The following is a 22831-nucleotide window of genomic DNA, read 5'->3' on the forward strand; positions in this document are numbered from 1 at the left end:
CTATGCTGGCAGAGACACTTAAGCCAGTGACTAAGACAACACAAAACACACTCGGTGCATGGCAAGGCCCTGGTGCCATTTCAAATGGCCCAGTTCCTGAGTTAACAATGGCGAGGATTGTTGCAGGAATACAAGTAGCTGGGCAACATTGGACTAAAGAAATGTTCGCAGTTGACAGGATTCGAACCTGCGCGGGAGAACCCCAATGGATTTCAAGTCCATCACCTCCTCCCTCTCTTCCCAGGAGCAGTCGCATTTTTATCTCCTCTCCCTCCTCCAGAGAAAACACCTCAAGGCCTCTCTCTTATCCGCTTGGAGACGTCCGTACCAGCCCTTACAGCTCGTTTTCACCGGAGCCTAGATCTGCACTCGCTGGAGAACGCTCAGACGTTTTGGCCTTTTTCTTCTTTCTTTTTACAGCAGAATCCTCAACTCAACTCGACTTTTGACCGTAATATGGATCTAATAAGCTGGGCTTTTACAGCGATTGATCGCATATTCTCTACAAGGAAGCAGAATGCGGATGACCCATTATGCCCTCTTGGGAGCTATCAGGCGGGATACACCATAAATTCTTACGGGACCTGGCTCGCAATATGCTTTTTCCCACTGGAGATAAACGACGTTGAGGACGTATATCTTCTAATTGTCATGCTGCTCGGCCTGGGCACCGTCAGCTGCTGGATCTGGTACTGTCTGAAGCTAATTCGGAAGAAGTTGATTTCCCTGGCCAGGGATCTGGCCGGGATCAAGGAAAACCTGATGGAACTGTTTAAGAGGATCGCTGATCTAAGTACCCTGCGCGGTGATGAACAATTGAGCTCCAAGACCATGTTGGAAAGAGGCGAACTCTATCATGTAGACGAACAGTCATGCTTGAAGACAATTCTTGAGAGACTTGCTTCTAACCATGCGGAGGAACTTTCGCGGTCACAGGCCATACTGGACATCACGTCGGAAATCAGGGACGTGAAAATAAAGATGCCACCGTACCGTAATAGGGGATACGACGATGGTGACGATGATTAGACAAAATTGACCTGATTTTAACTATATGCGGCATATCTGCCTCGAGCTGCATCTGTTATCACCCCCCCCCCCCTCCCCCTTCCCACACCCTCCTTATCCTTTCTGCTGTGGAACGGACCGAGGCCAGGGTCAACGCGGAGGAGTTGACTCGCCGGCGATGTGTGATTCTGGGAAAGAGGGGACGGTCTGTACTAGCTGAAAGCGATAAGATTGATGAGGCCCCCCCCGTACCGCCACCCGACCACCCACCCCCCCCACCCCATCCGCACCTGCTGTTGTGACTCATCTGGCGCCACAGCCATACGTAGGCTGCCTCTGATGCTCGACGGTGGGGGGGGTGGGTGGTGGGGTGGGGGTAGGGGGGGGGCCTCATCAATCTTATCGCTTTCAGCTAGTACAGACCGTCCCCTCTTTCCCAGAATCACACATCGCCGGCGAGTCAACTCCTCCCCCTTGACTGCTCCACAACCAAATTCCTTAACCGCCCCCCCCCCCCCCCCCCCCCCCACTCCGCCCTCCCTCCAGTTCACCAGGCGCCACAGCCATACGTAGGCTGCCGGCTATCGCATACAGTGTCTCAGGCCTCCTGTAATGCTGACATGTGTCAACAAATGTACATGTCTGTTGAATTTATGCTGTGCCATTGTTACTGTAAAAATGTAATGATTGTGTTGTTGTTAATATCATTTATGAGACGTTGAGCTGTATGTGTGTGTCATGAATTTCCCCAAGGGGATTAATAAAGGAATATCTTAACCACTCGGTCACAACTGCATGTAGAATCTGTGCCTTGCTTTGTAAATGTTACAAAGGATCAGATTAAACCGAATATATATATTTATTGCCTGAGATCCCATGTATAATATTTGTATATCGTTTGATATCCCTTGTGTATTCTTTGTACAATATACACTGAATGTCCCTTTAGTCTACAGGACAGACCATAATATTCGTTCTCCTATTGGAAGCGATCCCCTGGCGCCACTGCCTTACCCCCTAGAGCTGACTTCAAAGGTACCGACGAGATATGTCTGTACATGCCCAGCTTCTGCCCATGAATACAGCTACTGAAATACGAATGGCACTATTTGTCCACCGTACGTATAAATATGACCAGCAAATACAGAACTTCCTCTTTCAGTTCACCTTCAGTTCAGTCTGGTTCAGTTACCGAGTAAAGCCTCACCCACTACGCAACGTGTGGTGCAGAGTAGGGCTTGCATCGCCCCAAGATAGAGTCTCGTGTTATCCTAATACGTTCGTTTAACGTATCGTTCTCTATTTATTAGTAAACCTTCATTACGAGTCAAAGACCACGTGAAGTGAGTAATTGTGCGTCTATATAGAGCATTTATTGCCGCGTGCTAATAGGATAGTAGTAACGTCAAGTTCAACCGTGCACTACCGCGCACCACGGAGGATTTACACCCCGCCAGCAGTGCCACTTTCCGGCAAGGATTATTATTCTTCATTGCTTTGACCAAGCTGCTGGAACAGAGAACCGCCTAACCCACTGCTACTGTGGGATCTACACCTGCCCGTGAGACCATCACTCGAGCCAGTCTCTGTCGTACCAGAGGCCCCACGGCTTTCACCTGCACGGCGCGCATCCTGGGACCAGGCTGCTTTTCCCCGCTGACTCAGGGATTAAAACACCGTCTCCAGGTGCCTTGCTACAGCTCCGTGGACCATTGACATTCATAGAGCATTGCCCCCCCCTGCTGGCTTACAACCGGTAGTACACCCCTTTCTCAGAGTACCATAGAGATAATTACTTAATATTCATTATTGATTTGCCTGCACATTCTTTGCCTTATAAGCGCATCTAAAGTGAACAAAGTATATAATGTAATACTATTTTGATGTAATAAATATTGTAAACGAGTATTTGTGTGGAAAACCGTGTTATTGTGGAAGTGTTGTCATCTAATATACCTTTGTACGGTATTGGCCAGTAATGTACAAGACGGTAGTGATTTAATGATATCAATACTTGATTAATACAGTCAGGGAATTGTACCCCTCAGTTACAGTAAAAGTTCAAATTAGTTCAACTTTCACCAACAAAAACATTCAACAAAGTATGCCCTTCAGCTATGGGCGAAGTTGATGGGATTTCCACTGAGGAGGAATGAACGTGGTACATTTAACACCATGCAGCATCATTTCCAGTAAAGGTCACTTCTGCAACAGGGTAGATCTTGGACTACGCTTTTGCTCGCAGTTGGCAGGATTCGAACCTGCGCGGGGAAACCCCAATGGATTTCGAGTCCATCACCTTAACCACTCGGTCACAACTGCAAGTCATAAACTGGAAATGTAGGGCTGCACAATCACCAGTTAATTATTGTGTCCACCAGGTTGATCCCCTGGTGGGGATTATACGATTGGCTGCCTCTGTCTGAGTGTGTGTATGTCTGTGTGTGTGTGTGTGCGCAAAATATCTTGCCAAATACAACACCCGGTTGGATGAAACGTTGCACGTAGGCTGACAGCAGGCCAGGGGCCTGAATTATGGAATATTTTGCGAATCGGTAAACGACAAGTATTTTATTTTAACAAATCTCCATCAAGGTCCATTGAGAAATAGTAGATTGAGAATGATAGTTCCACCTTTTAAACATAAGTGGGCATCACCCTTCCCATGCTTCCTACCATCCTGCATATGCTTCCAAAGATGCGTCCTATACTTTCTATAAAGCTTCCTATTGTTCATATCACCTTTCACATGCTTCCTAACATGCACATCACCAATGATATTGTAGTGAAATTAAATTAGGTTTTCATTTTCCAAGGTACCAAGATGCTTCTAAGGTATTTGGATTGTTCTTTTTTGCGCCTAAGTCTCACAGGTAGGGAACACTTTAGCCTTTGGTTTCACACTGCTGTTGAACAGAATCATTTCTGGAACAATATGGCAGCGGTGGGATTTGAACCCACGCCTCCAGAGAGACTGGAGCCTAAATCCAGCGCCTTAGACCACTCGGCCACGCTACCCTTCCCGTCTGAAGAACCAAAACCCTTTTAGTCCACCTCAATGACAACCCTAAATGTATCAACAACATTTTTGGTGAGTGCAATGGCTGGGGATAGGAATTAGTCACTTAAATCCTGTGTTCTATTTTGTCTTCACTGAAGTTTGTTTTGCCCTCTCTTTATTTATTTCAGATCAGCTGCTTTGATATTACATAACTTTCTACACATAAGATTAGGAAAGTGTAGTTTTAAAATACAACTCTCCTGCATTGGCCGGGAATCGAACCCGGGTCAACTGCTTGGGAAGCAGCTATGCTCACCACTATACCACCAACGCTTGCTTAGAGATGTGTTTATTGTTCATAATCATATAATGAGAAATATACCAATTATCTTCAGGTGTCTCAAGTGTAGAGAACAAACTAACCAATAACTAAGTATTTGAATGCACACTTACAATGGACATGATTTCCATATGACCAATATTTGAGAGGTGGAATTTGAACCTATGCTGGCAGAGACACTTAAGCCAGTGACTAAGACAACACAAAACACACTCGGTGCATGGCAAGGCCCTGGTGCCATTTCAAATGGCCCAGTTCCTGAGTTAACAATGGCGAGGATTGTTGCAGGAATACAAGTAGCTGGGCAACATTGGACTAAAGAAATGTTCGCAGTTGACAGGATTCTAACCTGCGCGGGAGAACCCCAATGGATTTCAAGTCCATCACCTTAACCACTCGGTCACAACTGCATGTAGAATCTGTGCCTTGCTTTGTAAAAGTTCAAATTAGTTCAACTTTCACCAACAAAAACATTCAACAAAGTATGCCCTTCAGCTATGGGCGAAGTTGATGGGATTTCCACTGAGGAGGAATGAACGTGGTACATTTAACACCATGCAGCATCATTTCCAGTAAAGGTCACTTCTGCAACAGGGTAGATCTTGGACTACGCTTTTGCTCGCAGTTGGCAGGATTCGAACCTGCGCGGGGAAACCCCAATGGATTTCGAGTCCATCACCTTAACCACTCGGGCACAACTGCAAGTCATAAACTGGAAATGTAGGGCTGCACAATCACCAGTTAATTATTGTGTCCACCAGGTGGATCCCCTGGTGGGGATTATACGATTGGCTGCCTCTGTCTGAGTGTGTGTATGTCTGTGTGTGTGTGTGTGCGCAAAATATCTTGCCAAATACAACACCCGGTTGGATGAAACGTTGCACGTAGGCTGACAGCAGGCCAGGGGCCTGAATTATGGAATATTTTGCGAATCGGTAAACGACAAGTATTTTATTTTAACAAATCTCCATCAAGGTCCATTGAGAAATAGTAGATTGAGAATGATAGTTCCACCTTTTAAACATAAGTGGGCATCACCCTTCCCATGCTTCCTACCATCCTGCATATGCTTCCAAAGATGCGTCCTATACTTTCTATAAAGCTTCCTATTGTTCATATCACCTTTCACATGCTTCCTAACATGCACATCACCAATGATATTGTAGTGAAATTAAATTAGGTTTTCATTTTCCAATGTACCAAGATGCTTCTAAGGTATTTGGATTGTTCTTTTTTGCCCTTACGTCTCACAGGTAGGGAACACTTTAGCCTTTGGTTTCACACTGCTGTTGAACAGAATCATTTCTGGAACAATATGGCAGCGGTGGGATTTGAACCCACACCTCCAGAGAGACTGGAGCCTAAATCCAGCGCCTTAGACCACTCGGCCACGCTACCCTTCCCTTCTGAATAACCCAAACCCTTTTACTCCACCTCAATGACAACCCTAAATGTATCAACAACATTTGTGGTGAGTGCAATGGCTGGGGATAGGAATTAGTCACTTAAATCCTGTGTTCTATTTTGTCTTCACTGAAGTTTGTTTTGTCCTCTCTTTATTTATTTCAGATCAGCTGCTTTGATATTACATAACTTTCTACACATAAGATTAGGAAAGTGTAGTTTTAAAATACAACTCTCCTGCATTGGCCGGGAATCAAACCCAGGTCAACTGCTTGGGAAGCAGCTATGCTCACCACTGTACCACCAACGCTTGCTTAGAGATGTGTTTATTGTTCATAATCATATAATGAGAAATATACCAATTATCTTCAGGTGTCTCAAGTGTAGAGAACAAACTAACCAATAACTAAGTATTTGAATGCACACTTACAATGGACATGATTTCCATATGACCAATATTTGAGAGGTGGAATTTGAACCTATGCTGGCAGAGACACTTAAGCCAGTGACTAAGACAACACAAAACACACTGGGTGCATGGCAAGGCCCTGGTGCCATTTCAAATGGCCCAGTTCCTGAGTTAACAATGGCGAGGATTGTTGCAGGAATACAAGTAGCTGGGCAACATTGGACTAAAGAAATGTTCGCAGTTGACAGGATTCGAACCTGCGCGGGAGAACCCCAATGGATTTCAAGTCCATCAACTTAACCACTCGGTCACAACTGCATGTAGAATCTGTGCCTTGCTTTGTAAAAGTTCAAATTAGTTCAACTTTCACCAACAAAAACATTCAACAAAGTATGCCCTTCAGCTATGGGCGAAGTTGATGGGATTTCCACTGAGGAGGAATGAACGTGGTACATTTAACACCATGCAGCATCATTTCCAGTAAAGGTCACTTCTGCAACAGGGTAGATCTTGGACTACGCTTTTGCTCGCAGTTGGCAGGATTCGAACCTGCGCGGGGAAACCCCAATGGATTTCGAGTCCATCACCTTAACCACTCGGTCACAACTGCAAGTCATAAACTGGAAATGTAGGGCTGCACAATCACCAGTTAATTATTGTGTCCACCAGGTGGATCCCCTGGTGGGGATTATACGATTGGCTGCCTCTGTCTGAGTGTGTGTATGTCTGTGTGTGTGTGTGTGCGCAAAATATCTTGCCAAATACAACACCCGGTTGGATGAAACGTTGCACGTAGGCTGACAGCAGGCCAGGGGCCTGAATTATGGAATATTTTGCGAATCGGTAAACGACAAGTATTTTATTTTAACAAATCTCCATCAAGGTCCATTGAGAAATAGTAGATTGAGAATGATAGTTCCACCTTTTAAACATAAGTGGGCATCACCCTTCCCATGCTTCCTACCATCCTGCATATGCTTCCAAAGATGCGTCCTATACTTTCTATAAAGCTTCCTATTGTTCATATCACCTTTCACATGCTTCCTAACATGCACATCACCAATGATATTGTAGTGAAATTAAATTAGGTTTTCATTTTCCAAGGTACCAAGATGCTTCTAAGGTATTTGGATTGTTCTTTTTTGCGCCTAAGTCTCACAGGTAGGGAACACTTTAGCCTTTGGTTTCACACTGCTGTTGAACAGAATCATTTCTGGAACAATATGGCAGCGGTGGGATTTGAACCCACGCCTCCAGAGAGACTGGAGCCTAAATCCAGCGCCTTAGACCACTCGGCCACGCTACCCTTCCCGTCTGAAGAACCAAAACCCTTTTAGTCCACCTCAATGACAACCCTAAATGTATCAACAACATTTGTGGTGAGTGCAATGGCTGGGGATAGGAATTAGTCACTTAAATCCTGTGTTCTATTTTGTCTTCACTGAAGTTTGTTTTGCCCTCTCTTTATTTATTTCAGATCAGCTGCTTTGATATTACATAACTTTCTACACATAAGATTAGGAAAGTGTAGTTTTAAAATACAACTCTCCTGCATTGGCCGGGAATCGAACCCGGGTCAACTGCTTGGGAAGCAGCTATGCTCACCACTATACCACCAACGCTTGCTTAGAGATGTGTTTATTGTTCATAATCATATAATGAGAAATATACCAATTATCTTCAGGTGTCTCAAGTGTAGAGAACAAACTAACCAATAACTAAGTATTTGAATGCACACTTACAATGGACATGATTTCCATATGACCAATATTTGAGAGGTGGAATTTGAACCTATGCTGGCAGAGACACTTAAGCCAGTGACTAAGACAACACAAAACACACTCGGTGCATGGCAAGGCCCTGGTGCCATTTCAAATGGCCCAGTTCCTGAGTTAACAATGGCGAGGATTGTTGCAGGAATACAAGTAGCTGGGCAACATTGGACTAAAGAAATGTTCGCAGTTGACAGGATTCTAACCTGCGCGGGAGAACCCCAATGGATTTCAAGTCCATCACCTTAACCACTCGGTCACAACTGCATGTAGAATCTGTGCCTTGCTTTGTAAAAGTTCAAATTAGTTCAACTTTCACCAACAAAAACATTCAACAAAGTATGCCCTTCAGCTATGGGCGAAGTTGATGGGATTTCCACTGAGGAGGAATGAACGTGGTACATTTAACACCATGCAGCATCATTTCCAGTAAAGGTCACTTCTGCAACAGGGTAGATCTTGGACTACGCTTTTGCTCGCAGTTGGCAGGATTCGAACCTGCGCGGGGAAACCCCAATGGATTTCGAGTCCATCACCTTAACCACTCGGGCACAACTGCAAGTCATAAACTGGAAATGTAGGGCTGCACAATCACCAGTTAATTATTGTGTCCACCAGGTGGATCCCCTGGTGGGGATTATACGATTGGCTGCCTCTGTCTGAGTGTGTGTATGTCTGTGTGTGTGTGTGTGCGCAAAATATCTTGCCAAATACAACACCCGGTTGGATGAAACGTTGCACGTAGGCTGACAGCAGGCCAGGGGCCTGAATTATGGAATATTTTGCGAATCGGTAAACGACAAGTATTTTATTTTAACAAATCTCCATCAAGGTCCATTGAGAAATAGTAGATTGAGAATGATAGTTCCACCTTTTAAACATAAGTGGGCATCACCCTTCCCATGCTTCCTACCATCCTGCATATGCTTCCAAAGATGCGTCCTATACTTTCTATAAAGCTTCCTATTGTTCATATCACCTTTCACATGCTTCCTAACATGCACATCACCAATGATATTGTAGTGAAATTAAATTAGGTTTTCATTTTCCAATGTACCAAGATGCTTCTAAGGTATTTGGATTGTTCTTTTTTGCCCTTACGTCTCACAGGTAGGGAACACTTTAGCCTTTGGTTTCACACTGCTGTTGAACAGAATCATTTCTGGAACAATATGGCAGCGGTGGGATTTGAACCCACACCTCCAGAGAGACTGGAGCCTAAATCCAGCGCCTTAGACCACTCGGCCACGCTACCCTTCCCTTCTGAATAACCCAAACCCTTTTACTCCACCTCAATGACAACCCTAAATGTATCAACAACATTTGTGGTGAGTGCAATGGCTGGGGATAGGAATTAGTCACTTAAATCCTGTGTTCTATTTTGTCTTCACTGAAGTTTGTTTTGTCCTCTCTTTATTTATTTCAGATCAGCTGCTTTGATATTACATAACTTTCTACACATAAGATTAGGAAAGTGTAGTTTTAAAATACAACTCTCCTGCATTGGCCGGGAATCAAACCCAGGTCAACTGCTTGGGAAGCAGCTATGCTCACCACTGTACCACCAACGCTTGCTTAGAGATGTGTTTATTGTTCATAATCATATAATGAGAAATATACCAATTATCTTCAGGTGTCTCAAGTGTAGAGAACAAACTAACCAATAACTAAGTATTTGAATGCACACTTACAATGGACATGATTTCCATATGACCAATATTTGAGAGGTGGAATTTGAACCTATGCTGGCAGAGACACTTAAGCCAGTGACTAAGACAACACAAAACACACTGGGTGCATGGCAAGGCCCTGGTGCCATTTCAAATGGCCCAGTTCCTGAGTTAACAATGGCGAGGATTGTTGCAGGAATACAAGTAGCTGGGCAACATTGGACTAAAGAAATGTTCGCAGTTGACAGGATTCGAACCTGCGCGGGAGAACCCCAATGGATTTCAAGTCCATCACCTTAACCACTCGGTCACAACTGCATGTAGAATCTGTGCCTTGCTTTGTAAAAGTTCAAATTAGTTCAACTTTCACCAACAAAAACATTCAACAAAGTATGCCCTTCAGCTATGGGCGAAGTTGATGGGATTTCCACTGAGGAGGAATGAACGTGGTACATTTAACACCATGCAGCATCATTTCCAGTAAAGGTCACTTCTGCAACAGGGTAGATCTTGGACTACGCTTTTGCTCGCAGTTGGCAGGATTCGAACCTGCGCGGGGAAACCCCAATGGATTTCGAGTCCATCACCTTAACCACTCGGTCACAACTGCAAGTCATAAACTGGAAATGTAGGGCTGCACAATCACCAGTTAATTATTGTGTCCACCAGGTGGATCCCCTGGTGGGGATTATACGATTGGCTGCCTCTGTCTGAGTGTGTGTATGTCTGTGTGTGTGTGTGTGCGCAAAATATCTTGCCAAATACAACACCCGGTTGGATGAAACGTTGCACGTAGGCTGACAGCAGGCCAGGGGCCTGAATTATGGAATATTTTGCGAATCGGTAAACGACAAGTATTTTATTTTAACAAATCTCCATCAAGGTCCATTGAGAAATAGTAGATTGAGAATGATAGTTCCACCTTTTAAACATAAGTGGGCATCACCCTTCCCATGCTTCCTACCATCCTGCATATGCTTCCAAAGATGCGTCCTATACTTTCTATAAAGCTTCCTATTGTTCATATCACCTTTCACATGCTTCCTAACATGCACATCACCAATGATATTGTAGTGAAATTAAATTAGGTTTTCATTTTCCAAGGTACCAAGATGCTTCTAAGGTATTTGGATTGTTCTTTTTTGCCCTTACGTCTCACAGGTAGGGAACACTTTAGCCTTTGGTTTCACACTGCTGTTGAACAGAATCATTTCTGGAACAATATGGCAGCGGTGGGATTTGAACCCACGCCTCCAGAGAGACTGGAGCCTAAATCCAGCGCTTTAGACCACTCGGCCACGCTACCCTTCCCTTCTGAATAACCCAAACCCTTTTACTCCACCTCAATGACAACCCTAAATGTATCAACAACATTTGTGGTGAGTGCAATGGCTGGGGATAGGAATTAGTCACTTAAATCCTGTGTTCTATTTTGTCTTCACTGAAGTTTGTTTTGTCCTCTCTTTATTTATTTCAGATCAGCTGCTTTGATATTACATAACTTTCTACACATAAGATTAGGAAAGTGTAGTTTTAAAATACAACTCTCCTGCATTGGCCGGGAATCGAACCCGGGTCAGCCGCGCGGCACCCTGGAGTAGTTGGCCTTAACGTCCATTCACTCGTGTCTTAACAACGCTCCATTCCCTTAACTTCCATCCACTCCCTGTTTACAAAACCATGTATTATTTTGGCCATATGTGGCGCTGTTGCGAGTTTGTGGATGCGCTGCTGTATCCACATTTAGGAGAAGAAGAACAGAAGAAGAGCAGAGCTGGAGAAAGTAGCGTTTTTCAACCTGTTAAGGTTTGAAGGTGAGTTTAAACTACTAAATAAGATCCGATTCCTAAACACTGTCACAACAGCAGTCATATTGTATATTTTCAACAATACGTTTGTTTACCAATAGGTTCTGTTTTTGAGTTTGTGTTGGCAGTTTCAACAGTTGGATGTACTCGGTGAAGCTGACTGAGTCGTGTTTTGTTTCTGCACAGCAGAGCTATCATATAATAACGATAATACATTGTGTATCTATCTCTCACTATCTATCTGCTATGCTTTTATTTTTTACTCCGTTTATTTGATCAGGGACAGTGCATATCAATCAACAGTTATACATTTATAAATGAATACAAATTAAAAACTGTAAATATGCCAACATTAGCAGGGTTGCTAGTTTTCAGTTTATTTTTTTGTCCGTAGTGTACATTTAGAATGAATAAAGAAACACACAGTATCTGCTACAGCAGATCTATCATATAATGTTACCATGTAAGATGGGAGTTTGCAAAGTTAAATTGTATTATATTATTAGCTGTTACATGATCAATATATTGTGTCCTCATATCTATCTATCTCACTATATCTGCTATGCTTTTATTTTTTTACTCAGTTTATTTGATCAGGGACAGTGCATATCAATCAACATTTATAAATGAATACAAATAAAAAGAACTGTAAATATGCCAACATTAGCAGGGTTGCTAGTTTTCAGTTGTAGTACCTGGGCTAGATGTTTAAGCCAGAAAGAAACAGAAAAATAGAAGGACATTAAAGCTAATCTAAAAACAATTTAAAACATATTCTGTACATTCACTTCACTAGGCATTCATGCATCTATATAATATAAAAAATAAAAACAGTGTACAGGGACAAATAAAAGCCCATACATGTATATACGCACTGTATAGGCAGGCAGGCACACACATCATAATCATATCAGGACAGTCAGACTAGTGGGCAAGTGTACAGGGGCTGGACTGAGACGTGACGTGATTTTAATTATAATATGCATGATGTTTTGCTTTGTACAGGCAATAATGAAGAAGTTCCCTGGAAGGAAGGATGTCTCTTTCAGGAAGGGTCCATCTGGACATCTACGGCAGGACCCCGCTGAGGAAGCAAGGAGGATCAAAGATCTTCTCCTCTTCTCTTCCTCCTCTGCACCAGCCCAGCCTGCCTCCGCTGCACCGCTACCTGCAGCCTCCTCTGAACAAGCCCTCATGAAGCTACAATGTGAGAGCAGAGTATTTAGCTTCATTATGATAAACAGCAACCTAATTATCTGCACCTCTACCTGCAGCACGTCTACCTGCAGCCTCCTCTGAACAAGCCCCCAGGAAGCTACAATGTGAGAGCAGAGTATTTAGCTTCATATGTTTAGTTTATTTTATTTATTTAGCACATTATTTAAAAAAACAGTGCTAGGAGGGAACGAAGCCCAAAGGGCATGTACAAAGTTCCACTCCCATCTCATTGTCCATAAACAATATGAACGAAATACATGTGTAGCAAGGTCTACACACTATAGCGAAAACATGGAAGATTGACACGAGTCAGTAACAAGAACAATTTTTTTTTTTTTTTTTTTTGATAAACGGCAACCTAATTATATACTTCAGGCTAAGTTTTGCCAATAATATTACTCACAATTCTTTACTAACTACTGTTTCTGAAATGTGCCTGCAGCCTCCTCTGCACCTGCCCAGCCTGCCTCTGCCCCCAGTTCTGACCAGGATGTCAGCCAATGGAACTGCTCTCTCCAACAGCGCATCTGGACAAAGACTGAGCTGGAAGCCTTGGGTCTATGGCCAGGGTCCCGACCGGTCCGGCATCTTATGAATATGGTGTCCTTGTGGCGTCATCCACCTCAGCCTGAACTCATTGATTCCACTTCTGAGCTGCCATCACCCAAATACTTCCAGCTCCATCCCTTCTTCATCTGGAGGCCTGAGCATGCCATAATGGAGCGACTCAGGGACAACTACATCCTGCCTTGTCTCTATGGCTGTCTTTCTCCTCAGGTTCTCTCTGCAGGTGTAGGAAGGCCTCGGGTGTAGCACTCAACACTTTGGTCAACATTGTTACTCAGCTGATAGAGTTGAGCCCTTCCTGATGACTTGTCGAACAGAACTTGTAAGTCGCTTTGGATAAAAGTGTCAGCTATTTTCTTTTCTATTTTTTTTTTAATATCCTTTATTTATCCAGGAATGTCCCATTGAGATACAATATATCTTCTTCCAGGGAGTCCTGACCAACACGGCACACAACAAGTTTCAACATAAAAACAAGGGCATTAAACAAAAAACATACAAATCAAATACAAATACAGAAGGCCATTTGTGCAGTGGCAAGAAGCATAATCACATCAGCAATAATGCGTGATCCACAGAGTCAGCCGCTTTAGACGGATCAACAAACAATGCTGCACAGTTTTTTCTTGTCTAGTGCTTCAATTATGTCATTTGAGACTAGCATAGTCACTGAAGTACTATGGATCTGAAGCCTGACTGAAACTCGTTAAGAATATTATGGTCAGCTAGAAACTTTTTCAGTTTGTTTACAAGAGATTCAAAGACTTTGGCCATTACAGACAATCTGGAAATAGGGCGATAACATTCTGCACTCGCACATACACAAACGCACTTTAAGAAAAGAACTTGTTGTGATTGTCCTTGTTTTCCGTCCGTATAATATGTAATGGGATCCTATTCCAGTATGTTATGGCTCTATACATTGCTATATAAATGAAGATTATTATTATTATTTACAAATATAGAGTAAAGGAGGGGTTCCTTTACAACTTCCTTGGGGAATAGCACACTGGAGTGTTACCATATTTGACATGGAACCATTAAATACAACACATTGTTGTCTATTAGACAAGTAGCTTCTCATCCATTCCATGGCAGTGTCTTCAAGCCCATATGTGTGTAATTTCAATAATAATAGGCCATGATCTATGATGTCGAAAAGCCGCACTGAAATTCAAGAGCACTGTACCCACAACTAACTTCCTATCGATCAGTTGTAGCCAGCTATCTGTAAGAGATGTTAAAGCAGTTCCTGTAGAGTATCCTACTTTGTATGCATGCTGGAAATCAGAATTAATGTTGTTTTCGTTGAAATACTTTTGAATCTACTTGAACACAATTCCTTCCAATAACTTACCTATTACTGGTAAAATACTAATGGGCCTACTGTTTGAACCTGTAAATGGCTATTTACAGTTCTTTGGTAGTGGAGTTACTTTGGCTATTTTCCAAGGCTGAGGAAAGACCCTCTCTTCAAAACATAAATTAAATATATGTGATAGTGGCTTAGCCACACATTTTGCAGAGATTTGTAGCAGTGTTCCATTCAGATTATCAACACAGCAAGGTTTATCTGGTTTAAGGGCTAGGAGGAGCTTTTCAATATCATTTGGACTTGTGCATTTAAATTTAAATCGGCATTTCTTGTCATACATTATATGTTTTTTAATTACAGAGTCTGACCGCTTACCACTCATTGGCAACATTTGATTTATAATTGTGTTTACCTTGGAAACAAAGTAATTGTTGAAATGAGTTGCAATGTCAAATGGTTTAGTGGTGAATATACCATCTGACTCAATAAATGATGGCGTTTTGCCCATTTTATTTATACCCAGCTTCATTCAATGTTTTCCATAGTCTCTTACTATCCCCTTTACACTCCTCCAATCTGGTTTGATAATAATGTTTTTTCTTCTGTAATTTGTATTAATTTATAAATGTATAAACTGTTGATTGATATGCACTGTCCCTGATCAAATAAACTGAGTAAACTCAAACGAAACTATTGTTTTATTGCACAATCGTAGCGGGCATTGTAATGTTTGGGGTTTTGCGAGAGAACCAGTGTTGGAGTCAAAGATTAAACAAGTGAGAGAGACAGATGGACAGAATGAATGAATGAAAACTTTATTTAACTGATTGCAGAATGGGTACAATACAGTACGGCTCAATACACACAAAATGTTTAAGGGGATGCAGAGAAAGACGTTTGTCTTGTTTACATCAGGGTCCCCCATTTTCAATTCATAGTGACATTTATGACATACATGACATTTATGACAGGGACATACATGACATACAGGTATATAGTACTGTTACATTTGTGACATACGATATGCAAATATACAGTAAGGAACCTGACACGAACTTTGCCATCACAACCATTGAACTATTATAATAGCTTTACTATTATAATCTAAATCTGTGCAATATTCATGTTTATTTAGTGATATTCATGTTTATTGATTCAACATAGCTGTTTATCTTTGATAATGTATGACAGGCTTTTGCCCCGACCGGGATTCGAACACGGCTGCACGAGAGCAGTTCAGCTCCTTGGACAGCGTGACAAATGCACCCCATTTCATTGGCTGTCAGTCTGTTACACCTATACACGGCTGGCCGTCGCGAGAGAGCTGTGAACCAGAGTCATAAACAACCCTGCAAACCCAAATAAATGCCCAGTCCTCGAGAGAAGTGTTCCCTGGTTTACTGTCACCACCTTCCAGAGGGAATGAGCCCGAAGTCCGGCTACTTCTAACAAGTAGGTTACATGAGCGGTGTTGTTGTGTCGGACGCGGACTCCCTGCAGAAGAACCACCTCGTGTTGTTAGCAGAACGCTGCTGGACTCTACTACGTTCAGAACAACACGGGAGAAGGGAAACAAAGGTAGGTTCATGTCGACCTCTCCGTTTGTTACAGTAACATCTGCTTTTATTAATCTACTGACCGAACATCTCATCTGTTGGGCGTTTCTGCCACTTTTCCATCCAGACTGGGCCTTGACCAGAGGTAGCTGGAGCAGCTAACAAGCTAAGCTGCTATGCTAATGCTAATGCTACTACTGAGTCTGAGAATATGTGATGTTGGGTCAGAAACTGGTGCGACTCTGTGTATAGAGAGAAATGTGCGTTTATTCAGCTCGTTACTAACAATGACCGATCATCTCAACTGTTGAGCGTTTCAGCCACTGTGTCGGCTTTACTTGAGATGCTATGCTAATGCTTCTAGGATGAGGTTGGCCTCCAGTAAGGCCATATAGACCAGGGGTTCTCAACCTTTCTGATGCCAAGGCACCCCTGTGTTCAATAAAATATTCCAGGGCACCCCTACATACGATAAAGACTTTCCCGGTCCTGTCTTTTTTGCTACAATGATGATACAATGACTCTTTATTTGCCGTGCTGTCGTTGAGATGTTTTGTTGTTTGTTTGTCTTTGTTGCTTGTTGGTGAATCTGCAAATATGAATTGCCCCACGCGGGATCAATAAAGTTGTCTGAATCTGATGACAAAAGTTTTTTTTTTAAATACAGAAAAGGATCACTAAAGTGCTATCTGTTGCAGCTGCACTGTTCTCCATAAAAATAGCATATTTGGATAAGTTTGACAATTTCTCAAACAGAAAATCATGTATTTTTTTTAAATACAGAAACGGATCACCAAGTTACCATTTCTCAAAAAATATAAATAAATACAGAAAATAAGCACTTGTTCACTCAGTGGACATTTCTAGCTCAATGCGAGGTCCGCTGCTGCTGGCTAATAATACGGTCAATACGTGGGGAGATCTTTTGTTTGGCATGTCATCCTCAAGGCTCAACTTGGCCCTATATTTTGTTTTCAGAGCTGTCATGGATGAAAAGCCAGCTTCACACAGATATGTGGGGCTGAATGGTATCAACACCTTAACTGCAGCATCATGAGATACTTGGTACTCAGCACCACACTCTGAAACTAGCTCTCCAGGTGGTATCAGATGAGATTTCAATGAGTTCTTCCAAGAGTTTGGATGGAGATGTGTCAGGAAGCTTTGTCTCAATGTTGTCTGTAAAGTGTTTTTTTATCCAGAGTAACTTGGTGATACTTTTCTGTGTTTTATTAAATAATGATTTTCAGATTTTTAGAAATGGTCAAACTTATCCAAATATGGTATTTTCATGGAAAACAGTGCAGCTGCAACAGATAGCACTTTAGGGATAATTTTCTGTAATCCAAAAAGAATTTGGATTCACTATAAAGTGCCTGTTCACTATAAAGTGCCACGTTTTGATATATTGAGCTTTAAACTTTAAGTAATTTTTTTGGAACAAGCAACCTAAAACACCTTCCTCTCCCAAACCGTTCCTGCAATTGTTTTATGTTGCATGATGATCATGGATACATTTATGTATTGTATTTTTTATGTTTAAATATCAACATAATCTGTCTGTCCACCCTCAGTACATTTACTATCAATATAATATAGTAGTCTGACTTCATCATCTTTTCAAACGCACACACATAGAGGGAGAATGCCCCCCCCCCCCCTCCTCCCCAGTCCTCCTTCCAAGTCCCCACTCTGCTGTTCTCTGTCGCTCTGAACAGGGCTTTAGCTTGTTGTTAGCTTATGGTAACGGGACATTAATTCCGGTCTTAAACACAACGTGGTCATAAAGGAATGGCAAGGATTGCAAAGCATGTTATATGCATTTGACCCGTTGCGGAATAAAACAGCAGGGATTTGTTTTGGGTCGCAAAAACACTACCCTTGCTGTGTTTCAATGTCCGCGTTCCAGATCCAGACGCTGTCTGAGCTGAGAGACGCTACTGCTCACTGCTCAGCCTGCCTGAGATGCATCCTATTGGCTGTGTGCTGGAGCGGATATGAGTCACGACACCACGGATTTTCAAAATAAGAGTATCATAATGACCTTAATGTTGCTAGCTTTCGGAGCCTAGTTATTATAGCTGGAGCTGCGCGTGGGCATAAATGAGACCCGCTATAGGATTTTCAAAATAAGACTGTTGTCATTCTATATTTTTAAAGAACATTGCCAGGCATCTCGCGGAACCCCTGACAGCTCTCCGCGGAACCCCTGTGTGCCGCGGAACCCCTGTTGAGAACCGCTGATATAGACCACTACACTTCCGCGTTACAAAAATCAGGGAGGAGATTGCGGGGGGGTCAAATGAATGGATGTGGACGAGAGCCGTGATGGAAGTGGTTGCCGATACGGCTGTGGGGGTGCTAGAGACATGATCGAATAGACGTTTATGCGCCTCGCTCTCCTGAACACGGCGTGACCCATAACTAATCGATCAGAACTAAATCGGCAGAGAAAAAGCCCATTTTAAAGCACCTATTCCGCATGGACATGCGCAGAGTGCCCATGGAGTCTGGACGACGCGAGATGACGCACGAATGAATGTGGACTGTTATATCAGAGGGGGGAGCTTCGGTGGACAATGTCCTTTCAGCCGAACAGGATAATGAAAAAATGATCCCACTAAATGGCCAGACGCGTCTTATGGCGACATCTACAATTACCTCATTGAGTCTACAGGTAGACTAATGTTTATATTTAAGTGCAGCGGTCTGTAGCCACTTACATGACCATCGAAGCTCCCCCCTCTGATGGAACAGTCCACATTAATTCGAGCGTCATCTCGCGTCGTCCAGACTCCATGGGCACTCTGCGCATGTCCATGCGGAATAGGTGCTTTAAAATGGGCTTTTTCTCTGCCGATTTAGTTCTGATCGATTAGTTATGGGTCACGCCGTGTTCAGGAGAGCGGGGCGCATAAACGTCTATTCGATCATGTCTCTAGCACCCCCACAGCCGTATCGGCAACCACTTACATCACGGCTCTCGTCCACATTCATTCATTTGACCCCCCTGCAATCTCCTCCCTGATTTCAGAATCCCGGAAGTGTTACGGTGGTCTATGCACCCCCTGCTTCTGTTCACTTGTTTCATCTCCTCCAGTAAGGCCACCTCCTGTTTATGTTCCCTTCTTCGATGGAAGTGTGGATCCAAGTAACTAGCTTTGTTCAGCAGCATGAACACCCTCTTTTCCTCACTATACCGCTTCTCCAGATCGGTAATGATCTGTGTCTTCAATCATCAACGCCGGTGGGTCGCCTGGCGTTCGCTTGCCCAGGCGAGAGAATAGAAGGTGTTTTAAAGGCTGTGCGGCCGACTCAGTTCGATATGTTGCCACTTTGAAACGTTTAAGAACCCTTGTATCTGTAGTAAATAAATATACATTCATATTGGGACAGGTTTGCATTTGTCCAGCCTACAATTACAATATATTATTCACACAAAGTATTGTCAACAATTACAATTAAATTGTTACAATTAGGTCCACCATTCTACCTATTTTTTTTTGGATCAGCACTTGTTGAAGCATGAACGGCAGTGTTTTTTTTTTTTTTTTTTTTAATCTTTCTTCCCATCCTTTTTTCCCGATTTTTCTCCCATCCCACCCTTCCTGGTTGTTGCGTACTTTCCCCTACTGTTGGTCCGGGAGACCGGAGACTGTCACATGCTTTCCTCCGACGCATGTGCAGCCTGGGGCAGGCCAACCTGGCCGCGCAGGTTCTCACCGGGGAGAGTGTAGCGTGTGGGAGGCCACACTATCTCTCCTCAGTTCCAACCCTCGCTGAGCAGGCGCCCCGACCGAACTGTAGGGGTCGCTGTCCACAACGCCCAGGACCCACCCTTCAGCTTTCCCACCCCCTGATACAGCCAATTGTATCAGTGTGAGAGGCCAGCCAAGCTGATAGCAACGCCGGGAGCTGGATTCGAACAGGCGAATCCTAGTGTCTCCCGGTGTTGGTGACGAACGTAATCTCCGTGCGCCACCTGCCCCCCCCCATGAACGGCAGTGTTGAAAAGATAGCTCCGTTGATCCAGTATTTAAAAACGGGTAGACCAAACTGGCGGCCCTATTAATTGAATGGAAGAGACACAAGACGTAACTGACATAATTGCTAGCATTGTCCACTAGCATTGTCTGTTGTAATGGAGTTCCACAAATCATGTCCAACCCAGATTCGGCTCAAACAAGGGACTAAACACGTTCCGCAATTATGCCACATCAATGTGGAACGCCCTACCCACAGCCGTAAAAAGGGCTGGACGGTATGGTCTAAAATGTATATCACGGTATAATTTGAAGCATAGACTAACGTTATATCACAGTTTATTCATTTATCTTAAATGTTTTTTTTCTTTTTTGATCCACTTTTTCTCCTTATTTTCTCCCATCCCAATTTCGCCTCGCCAATTCTCCCTTCAATTCTACCCTCCCCTGTCTCGAACGTTGCTAGACTATGCCTCCCACTGGTCGGCTGCAATGTGGACCAAGCCTTGCATCACGTGTCCCCTCCGGTACACAAGGAGGCAGCCGTCGCATCTTTTCACCTGCACAGTGGCGAGGAGTAACGTGTGGGAGGCTCAAACCCAGCATCTCCTGCGTTAGTGGCACGCGCCTTGCCCACTGCGCCACTTAGCCGCCCTAAAATGTCTATATAAATGCTTCTGAAGGGGTAAAGATCTGGCAGCTATTACTGTACTCTTGTCAGGGCTGTACGCTAAGCTTTTTCACTAGGGGCACACTTGCCCCTAAATGAGAGATTTAGGGGCAAAAAATATTTTTTTGGGGCACATTTTTAAATAACAATTTTACCATTATTTATATCGATTGTTTTTGATTTAAAAAAAAATTAAAACAATTATTTTATAATTGTTTTTAATAAAATATATATATTATATAATCATACTTGTAGTTGTATTATCTGCGAGACATCGCCACCACGCAACAAGTCAAAATGCTCGCTATATGCAACCAGCTCCACTGTCTGTGTGTACTCGAGTAGCCTCCAGCTACGGCCAGGATTCTCCGGAGCTGCAGCTGGACCCTATACTGTAGCCTCCAGCTACGGCCAGGATTCTCCGGCGCTGCAGCTGGACCCTATTGACTATATTCAGCGTGCCCTCAGCTCGAATACGCATCGACTCAGTGTTATAAGACATTGATATCAGGAGCTATCTGAACTATTTAGTTTAATGGGACGTTTCGTTTTGAACAGTTAGGGTTGGGTACCGTTCACATTTGAACCAGTACCTGGGGATCGATAATGGTATACGACGACAGGGCTTGAGACTAACACCGTCCCGTCGTCCCGGGGGAAATAAAATATGTATTTGGGATGAAGAAAAATCCTCCACGGGGCCGGGACACAGTCCGGACGAAGAGGATTTATTTTTCCCCACTTGGAAAATGTCAACTGCGCCGACTGTCAGTGCGCATATCACTGTCAAACGGTGCGTGTCTTCCAAGTGCTCGCTTTAGTTGACAGTGGCACGAGACCACTGCACGAGACCCGCGGAAATATCAGAATGTTTAATAGAATGTTTAATAAAAGTTCTCGTGGTTCCGGCCATCCTCTAGCCATCCTCTCAGTCAAGGGAGCACTCTCAAACATGCTGCACTATTTGAAGTGTATAACGTTAAACAGAGCAGAAGAAGATGGAATAACAGACACAGACTGACCAACAGGGAACTGCATCCAACCCTAGTACAAAGGCAGGTCTGCGGTGGTGGCTACTGCCACTGCTGGCTCAATGTTCTCGACGGTCACATTTTCATTCGACGGCTCACTAGGAGGTGGAACGCGTCGAAAATATGAAGCACTACTAACTTTACTTTTCTTCATAGGCATAGCTAAATCAGACAGTCAGCCAGTCTATCAGTGCTCAATCGATTTTCCCCACTCTCATACCTGAGTGCTCAGCTCGCGTCAGTGGCGTCATCACACGGCTTGGATAATTTAGGAGTGAAATGCGAATGCAAGGCTTGAAATCCCTACTCGCAAGCCCGCCCCCAAATATTATTTACCAATCGCAACGGCCAATTAAAGGGGCAATTTGCGACGAGCTCGTCGCACTGTACAGCCCTGCTTGTATTACTAGGACATATTTCACATAGTACAGAGGTATTTTAACATGTATTGTGCAAAACTGCAATAGAAAAATGCAAAACCTTTTCTCAAGTTACTTCCATCTCTGAAAAACACTTTTTTCATGAAATGCAATCAAATCAAGCGGCACAAAGTGAAAATAAAAACGACTGCATGACATGAGGTTTCTTTCCCTCAAACAACTCAAACACAATAAAACTCCAACATAACTTAACTTTAGTGTTTGACAACATAGAGAGAGAGCGTGATGCAATAGGTTTGAGCGTCCTAAGTTGCCGTAGTTGATGATGTCACTGTCACACCAGGATGTCATTGTCAATGTCAACACACAGTTGGAAACGAGAGCAGCCCGATGGATAAAGCGATATTAGGCCTGCCGCGATAAGCAATAAATCGATTAATTGCTGCGATAATTAAAATGAATGCAATGATTTTGACGGGCGCGATTAATTGCTATTTGCGCGTTTGTTTTAATGAGGCGGAACCAGTGCCGCTTGTCAGTCACTGTCCGTGTTGGGAGGCGGGTCGCTGACGTTACTAGAGTACAGCACGGGAGCTCCGTGGGGCAACGCCACAGCTTAACTACATTTCTCAATAGTGTTGCTCCTTTTAACCAAGTAGCATTATTTGTAGTGTAACGTTAGCTATTTTTAGACCCAAG

The 22831-nt window shown here is 43.4% G+C and overlaps 1 protein-coding gene across 1 annotated transcript in view; it reads left to right on the plus strand.

The window, feature by feature from the left end:
* Positions 1-15859: 15859 nt before the first annotated feature.
* The window catches only part of LOC311247723 (uncharacterized protein), a gene marked incomplete at its 3' end in the record, with an annotated part of 77312 nt that continues 70340 nt past the window's right edge, over positions 15860-22831 (plus strand). The window contains exon 1 of the mRNA XM_084338729.1: positions 15860-16090. Coding sequence (XP_084194855.1) covers positions 15974-16090 — 117 coding nt within the window. The 5' untranslated portion in view covers positions 15860-15973. The remainder of the gene's footprint in view (positions 16091-22831) is intronic.

Source organism: Notolepis coatsorum, assembly GCF_963971535.1.
Source record: "Notolepis coatsorum genome assembly, contig: SCAFFOLD_273, whole genome shotgun sequence".
NCBI lineage: Eukaryota > Metazoa > Chordata > Actinopteri > Aulopiformes > Paralepididae > Notolepis > Notolepis coatsorum.